The sequence below is a fragment of the Euleptes europaea genome, chromosome 18 (genome assembly GCF_029931775.1).
Source record: "Euleptes europaea isolate rEulEur1 chromosome 18, rEulEur1.hap1, whole genome shotgun sequence".
NCBI classification, from domain to species: Eukaryota; Metazoa; Chordata; class Lepidosauria; order Squamata; family Sphaerodactylidae; genus Euleptes; species Euleptes europaea.
The window spans coordinates 8,403,024-8,411,458 of NC_079329.1; the positions used below are offsets into that span (position 1 = coordinate 8,403,024).

General features: G+C 47.7%; 1 protein-coding gene across 1 annotated transcript; it reads right to left on the reverse strand.

Moving 5' to 3' along the window:
- Positions 1-6,889: 6,889 nt before the first annotated feature.
- LOC130489342 (angiogenin-like) lies at positions 6,890-7,345 on the reverse strand. The gene has a single exon (XM_056863039.1). The coding sequence runs from the start codon at positions 7,334-7,336 to the stop codon at positions 6,890-6,892; it is 447 nt and encodes a 148-aa protein (XP_056719017.1). The 5' UTR covers positions 7,337-7,345.
- Between the last annotated feature and the right edge of the window lie 1,090 nt (positions 7,346-8,435).

An 8,435-nucleotide genomic window follows, 5' to 3' on the forward strand; every position in this document is an offset into this window, starting at 1 on the left:
CTGATAGGAAGAAAGTAGATTCCTTTGAAATGTGGTGTTGGAGGAGAGTGTTACAGATACCGTGGACTACCAAAAAATAAAACCAGTGGGTTATAGATCAAATCAAGCCTGAACTGACCCTAGAAGCTAGAATGACTAAACTGAGGCTATCGTATTTTGGTCACATTATGAGAAGACAAGAGACACTGGAAAAGACAGTCATGCTAGGAAAAGTGGAGGGCAGCAGGAAAAGAGGAAGACCCAACAAGAGATGGATGGACTCAATAAAGGAAGCCACAGCCCTCAGTTTGCAAGATCTGAGCAAGGCTGTCAAAGACAGGACATTTTGGAGGACTTTGATTCATAGGGTCGCCATCAGTCAGAAGCTACTTGACGGCACCTTAACACACACACAATAGGAACTAAGTGAAGGTCTGATGCACATTTCTAAGAAGTCTGTTCCATGGTTTTGGGCCACCACTGTGAAGGCCCTGTCTCTAGTACCCACCCACTTGCTCTCTGAAATTAGGGACGCGTGAAGCAGGTTCATACAGGAGAAATCAAAGCCAGGTCATGGGTTCCTCAGACTTACCCAAGTTTGGTCCTCTCTGAGCGATGGATACTTGCAGATGCTGAGGGATGGGTTTTACAGAGCCAAATTTATCCCTCGACCTGCTCTCCAAATTATTATATAGATCCCAGTTGGATCAGGGGCAGGATAAGAAAAGGAGGAGCACCCAGTCAGTTGCCACACGTAGAATACAACAGAATGGTGCAAGAGGAGGGAGGTTTCTACAGGGATTTACTCGGTTGGCTGCTTGTTCCCAAAACTGCTAGGAAATACCTTCCTGTACTTAGAAAAACGCCGCTGGGGCAGAGGGGTGAAGCCAAGATTTCGGGACTGTTGTTTTTGCTGTTGCTTGTTGCCAGATATCAAATGTTGACCTGCCAACATCCAGGTAGTGACTGGAGATCTCCCACTATTACAACTGATCTCCAGCCAACAGAGATCAGTTAACGTGGAGAAAATGGCCTTTGCCAACTGGACTCTATGGCATTGAAGTCCCTCCCCAAGTCCTGTCCTCCTCAGGCTCTGCCCCCAAAACCTCCCGCCGGTGGTGAAGAGGGACCTGGCAACCCTATCAACCAGTCTCAAATGTTCCATTCCTGAACCAGGTGACTGAACGGGTTGTGGTTGGACAACTCCAAGCTTTTCTGGATGAGGCAAATGGTTTAGACCCCTTCCAGTCTGGGTTTAGGCCTAGTTATGGGACTGAAACAGCCTTAGTCACACCGGTGGATGATTCAGGCTGGAAGATAGGCAGCGAGAGGGCAACTCTGTTGATTCTCCTGGACCTCTCAGTGGCTTTTGATGCCATTGATCATGGTATCCTTCTGGACCACCTATCTGGAGGGGGACTGGAGGCACCGTTCTGTGGTGCTTCCGGTCGTACCTGGAGGGTCGATTTCAGAAGGTGGTGATGGGGGATTACTGCTCAGCCTCTTGGCCTTTGGCCAGTGGGGTCCTGCAAGGTCCCATCTTGTCCGCTATGCTGTTTAATGTCTACATGAAACCGCTGGGTGAGGACATCCGGAAATTTGGGCTGGACTGTCACCAATATGTGTAGGGTTGCCAAGTCCCTCTTCGCAACTGGAGGGAGGTTTTTGGGGCTGAGCCTGAAGAGGGCAGGGTTTGGGGAGGGGAGGGACTTTAATGCCATAGAGTCCAATGGCCAAAGCAGGCATTTTCTCTAGGTGAACTGATCTGTATTGGCTGGAGATCAGTTGTAACAGCAGGAGATCTCCAACTAGTACCTGGAGGTTAGCTAGAGAAGGTAAACACCAATACTATAGGGCTAGGCTGTATAAAGTAATAGTATGAGGCTCTCAATGCTTATCAAAATGCTATATTATACTTGTTACAAACATGTGGTAAATACGTACATAGTGTCCAAAATTATGCAATTCTACACAGTGTAACAACTAAGACAATACAAAACGTAAAGACAGAGAAACGAAGTAGCTATATCTCTTTGCTACAATAGTACCAAAATGAATTATATTTCAGTTCAGTTAATAACTTTTTCTTTTCTTTTATAAATTTTGTTTCAATCATCAACTTCTTCAGGGGAACATGGAAGGAAGCATATTGAAAAAAATGGAAACGCTGTCCGGACGAACAACCGCGCTTTCACTACCAAAGGCAGCTTCTTCAGCCAATAGCTTCAAATATATTGTTGTTCCTATAAACAGTGTGTGTGTGTGTGTATGTGTATATGTGTATATATATATATATATATATATATATACACACACACACACACACACACAAATAGTTTGTCTATGTCTCATTATTTTTAGAGTCATTGTTAAAAGTCAAATATAATGAAATGAAAGAAGAGCAAGCATACCTTATTTGCAATCAATTAAGGTATAGAATTATTTGGTGGTTCAGGTTCTCAGTGTGCCCGGCTGGCTGCTAATCTGTTTGTTGCTGTATGTGATTGTTAAATGCCAGGTGTAGGATATATATTTTTCTTTCTTTCCTGCTATCATGGTGTCATGAGTCAGTATGTAATTGAGATCAGGAACAGCTGGAAAGTTCCTTAACGTGAGAGTAATCTATTGCAAAAAAAAATTTGTATTCATGTGAACTTATAAAAAACATGATAGATCCAGTTCATTATTTAAGCCAAAAGGAGTGTAGGATTCGGACAGATATATGAATCTCATTTCTTGCCTTAAAAGCATTTTCTGAATATTGTCAGTATCAAATTGGTTCCCTTTATATGTCCATACCACAAAAAAAGGAGATCATTCTCATTGTGTTTATTTTCTATGAAGTGTGAAGTTAAGGGTGCGTCAAGTACATGAGCCCGTATTCTAGATCTGTGTTCTCCGATATGGAGTTTAACTGGACGGACCATGCTGCCTACATAAAATTTCCCACATTTGCATAAGTTGGCATAGACGACTTTGCTGGTAGAACAGTTAGAAAAATGAATGAGTTTAAACTTAAAGTTAGATGTTGTAGAGCTAAATTCTTTTACTGGCAGGCTGAGAGAACAGACCGTGCAAGATCCACATAGGTAATGCCCGATAGCAGTGGGTATCAGTGGTCTCGGAGAGATGTTTGTAACAAGTATAATATAGCATTTTGATAAGCATTGAGAGCCTCATACTATTACTTTATACAACAGTACCTGGAGGTTGACAACCCTAAATATGTGGATGACAGTCAGCTGTATCTCGTGGTTTCAGCTAATTCCAGGGAAGATGTGGAAACCCTGAACCAGTGCCTGGAGGCTATTTTGGGCGTGGATGCGGATTAATAAACTGAAGCTTAATCCCAACAAGAGGGAAGTGCTGGTGCTGGGTGGAGGGTCTGACCCAGGATTAAAGGTGTCACCCATTCTGGATGGGGCTGCATTCCCCTTAAAGGAACCGGTCAGCGTGGCGTAGCAGTTAAGAGCGGTGGTTGGAGCGGTGGACTCTGATCTTGAGACCCGGGTTTGATTCCCCACTCCTCCACATGAGGGGTGGACGCTAATCTGGAGAACCGGGTTGGTTTCCCCCACTCCTCCACATGAAGCCAGCTGGGTGACCTTGGGCTAGTCACAGACTATCAGGCCCACCTACCTCACAGGGTGTCTGTTGTGGGGAGGGGAAGGTAAGGTGATTGTAAGCCAGTTTGAGTCTTCCTTAAGTGGTAGAGGGGGGGAGTAAAGGTCCCCTGTGCAAGCACCGGGTCACTCCTGACCCATGGGGTGACGTCACATACCGACATTTCCTAGGCAGACTTTGGTTACTGGGTGTTTTGCCAGTGCCTTCCCCAGCCATCTTCCCTTTACTCCCAGCAAGCTGGGTACTCATTTGACAGACCTCGGAAGGATGGAAGGCTGAGTCAACCTTGAGCCGGCTACCTGAAACCGACTTCCATTGGGATCGAACTCAGGTTGTGAGCAGAGCTTTTGACTGCAGTACTGCAGCTTGCCACTCTGCACCACAGGGCTCCTCAGTGGTAGAGAAAATCAGCATATAAAAACCAACTCCTCTTCCTCCTCCTCCTCCTCCTTCAAATAATTCCTAGATTGGGCATATAGGTATTCTATTGAAGGTGGAGTGTCCTGTGGCTCCTTCCAGGCTGTGGCCTTCTCTCTAGGTCAACAAGCTCCGGTTGCAGTCCTGAGACTTATCCTAGTGACCTTCACACTGAGCAGGGACATTATGGCTGGTCTCTCCAGCCCCAAGTGGGAAACAAGACCATAAGGGCCCTACTTGGAGGAGAGCAGCCATTTCTTCTACAGGGTTAGTCTTTGTGTGCATTTGCATGCATTGACTCAGAACACTTCATGAGACCATCAATGGCTCCTTACTCTTTTAAACCACCGCTTCATCCTAGTGATTAAAAACCTTAAGATCCATCCTCTGTTGTCCACTTTCTGGTGCCGTGCTCAGAAATTATGAGGTGTCCTAACCCCTTAACCATCCGTGCCTTGAGCAAAGTCTGGTTTCCTGTCATCCTGGGACACAGTGGAGAAATAGCTTAGGAACTCACTTTTGCAAAATCTAACGGCCTTGTCCCCTGGAAGGTGGAGCAACTGTTTGGCAACTTACCTTCACAGTTGGGTTTTTGCAATCTGAACAAGAAAGGAGAGGACATAAAATAAAAAATCCATCTATCCAGGCTGAGTAGAGTCTATTTCTCTATCTGCTCTCCACTCCTACAGAGAGTGGCTGTATTGGATAGGAGATGGGACATCTGGAGGTCTTTGGTTCAAATTTCACCTCTGCTATAAACAAAGTATGTGGTTCTAGACCCTCATCTGCCACACGTATCGTATTTATTAAGATCACTGAATGCCATACAACCTTGGGTGGCGAATCATAAAACAAGACTATCTATGGATGAGGTATGGATCTCTACTGGATTATTATTTTTATCCCATCTTGCTTGGGAAAAATCAACGCGGTGTAATGGTTATATATCCATTCCTACCAGCAGGTGGTGCTGTTGGACACTTGAGTATTGGGTCGGTTCAACTTTCATTAAACTGTGTGCTGAAGACAATGTGAAAACGAGTGTTGCCAACCTCCAGGTCAGGCCTGGAGATCTCCCAGAATTACAACTGACTCCCAGACAACAGAGATCAGATCCCCGGAGAAAATGGCTGCTTTGGAGGGTGGGTGTTATGGCATTATACGTCCACCACGAATCCTTCCTTCCCCAGGCATGACCTCCCAAATCGCCGAGAATTTTCCCAACCTGGAGTTGGCAACCCTACAAAACTATTATTAATGTTGGTTTCCTTGAACAAGTGTGTTACAGTTGCTTAACATCTAAGAAGCAGGAAAACACCCTGAAATATAAATATAAAATCCAGCTAATACACTACTAACAGACCTCTACAGAGCTCTTTAGAAACAGATCTCCCCACATGTCTAGGGACGCTGGAGGACAATTGTGGGGGTGACCCTCTAGAGCAGTGGTTCCCAAAGTGGGCAGTACCACCCCCTGGGGGGTGGTGGGATTACCTAGGGGGGCACTGAGAGGCAAGAAAGCAGCAGGGGGGCACTAGAGATGGGCCCCTTCCACTGTGTTGTTGGATAAGGTAGGGGGTGCTGGGGTTGAGTTTGTGGAACCAAGGGGGCGGTGGCCTAAAAGGTTTGGGAACCACTGCTCTAGAGGGAAGGCGCGATGCCATTTTAGGAAACCAAGTACCGAGGAGGGCATATTTGTTCATGTATTACTTCTCCTTTTTACAACTAGATTTGAGCCCAGTAGCACCTTAGAGTCCAACAAGATTTTCGGGGTATGAACTTTCGAGAGTCAAAACTCCCTTTATCAGCTATCCAAGGAAGGGAGTTTTGACTCTCGAAAGCTCATACCCCGAAAATCTCATTGGTCCCCAAGGTCTTACTGGACTCGAATCCAGCTCTTCTACTGAAGACCAACACGGCTACCCGCTGAAGCATAGAATCATAGAGTTGGACGGGGCCATAGAGACCATCTAGTCCAACCCCCTGCTTAATGCAGGATCAGCCTAGAGCATTCCTGACAAGTGCTTGTCCAGCCTCTGCTTAAAGACTGCCAGTGATGGGGCACCACCTCCCTAGGTAGCTGATTCCACTGCCGAACAACTCTCAGTGTAAAATTTTTTTCCTTATATCCAGCCGGTACCTTTCTGCCCTCAATTTAAACCCATTATTGCGAGTCCTATCCTCTGCTGCCAACAGGAACAGCTCCCTGCCCTCCTCTAAGCGACAGCCCTTCAAATACTGAAAGAGAGCTATCATGTCCCCCTCCCCAACCTCCTCTTCTCCTGAATGAACATTCCCAAGTCCCTTGGTCTTTCCTCACAGGGCTCGGTCTCCAGGCCCCTGATCATCCTTGTCGCTCTCCTCTGCACCCGCTCTCTTCTGCTTTCCTTAAAAGAAAACGCTATTATCTCCTTTCTGCCTTAGGCAGCCAAACACTGCCTAATACTGGTAGGCCTTACACCTTTATATGTACGGGCAGTCTGCGATTCTGCGGTGCAAACCTGTCGTGTCTGGATATTTTGATGTGTTGGCACGTGATTGGCCAGTCGACCGTATTAATAAATTGGAATAAATTTGAATTTGCCTCATAATGGTATGGACGACAACAGAACCAAACTTTGTAAATTTTATTACGTTCTCAATTTATACAGGTTACCCAACCCCTTCCCTCCCAAGCGAGAAAGACGGCGAGCTCATGAGACAGATTGTGATAGCAAAACAAGACAAGGGGAAGGCTCACAAGGAATCCCAGTGAGGAAAAGCAGCCATATATATGAAGGAAGGTTCCCCAAAAAAAACCCCGGGTGATATTGAGTGCCTCAAGGAGGCCGTGTCGTCAGCTTAAGCTTCACGTTTCTTCTCCTGGGCTTCAGACGACGGTCACGATCCGGCCCTCTTCATAGTGGACGGGCCAGTCCCCTTCGCAGGCAATGACGATGTACCTGGGCGAGGTGTTTTCTTTGTATTTGCAGGGCGGGCGGGGCGAGCCGCCCTTAAGGGTGCAGGTGGTGACCTTGAAGTGCTGCTTGCTGCGCCGCAGCTTCCCATCGGGAACCCCCCCTTTGCCACAGACGGCCCGGATCGCCTTTGTGGAGCCGTGGATGAAGGTGTTCACTTGCTTGCACTGGGGCTTGGTGAGGCCGCGTTTGCTCATCATGCCTTCACAGTACGGGCCCTTGATATTGCTCTTGGGATCGTCCCGGTGCTGGGTCAGGAACTTCTTGTAGCGGGGATTGTCAGCACAGGAAGACCCGGGCAGCCATTCAGCCACCAGCATCAGGAGCAGGAAACAACAGGCACCTTCTAAAGGCCTCATCCTGCCTTCTGCTAACAAGGAAACACAAAGAGAGTGATGTTGATACCTCTATGTTGTAAGGCTGCCAGGTCCCTCTTCACCACTGGTGGGAGGTTTTGGGGGCGGAGCCTGAGAAGGGGAGGGACTTCAGTGCCATAGACTCCAATTGCCAAATCGGCTATTTTCTCCAGGGGAACTGATCTCTCTCGGCTGGAGATCAGTTGTAATAGTGGGATATCTCCAGCTGCCACCTGGAGGTTGGCAACCCTACTATGTCACCACTGGAAGGGGGACTGTGATACTCATGGAAGATCTACGAACAGAGTATGGGGGCTAGGGGCGGAAGTGGCGACAATGGAGAGGTTAAAGGGGGCAGGGCCAGAATTCGCGCGGGGTGGGTGGGTGAGTTCTTAGCCAGGGTGTCCTCATTTCACCCCTGCAGGCGGAGGTAGCAGGAGCCAGCTGCAGAATCCGGCCCCGACCATGCGGAGCAGGAGCAAATCCGGCGTGCGGCTGGACAGCTACGCTCGGCTGGTGCAACAGACCCATCCTGTGCCACCAGGTGGGGAAGTGTGCCACCGGTTATGCCTGCCTGGTTGCCCATGCCGGGGGTCATCTGGGCAGCTGCCTGCTTGGGGCTTGGTCAGTACCCCCTCTCCCTTCTGGTTCTTTCCCTTAAGTCCTGCAAAAGACTTGTAGGGCGGGAAAGTGTTGGATCGGGGTGTTACTGGACCGGGCTCCTTTGCCTACCAGCCCCGAGCAGTTTGTCCCTGACTCTGTCTTGTGTTTGCTGCCCTGCCTGAATCTCTCGGGCTCAGCTGGGGACGGCAGAGCTCAAAAGCGAGTCGCTCTACGTGGCAGACACTTGGAGCCATCTCCGGTCGTGCCTCTTGGCTAAATGTCTGACCAAATATAGCAGGCTAATTTTTAAGTTGATAATTTTGCATGGCCCGCGAATGATGTTATAAATATCCAAATGGCTCTTGGCAGAAAAAAGGTTCCCCACCCCGGCCCTACAACGTTGCTGATGTAACTATATAAAACATAATTCAGATTAAAACATACAGTAACAACACTTTAAAATAGCTAAATCCTAATAAGCGGTAGGAATAGCTGGTAG

Excerpts from the sequence above, each read along its gene's own strand:
- LOC130489342 (XM_056863039.1), bottom strand. The coding sequence starts at position 7,336 with ATGAGGCCTTTAGAAGGTGCCTGTTGTTTCCTGCTCCTGATGCTGGTG.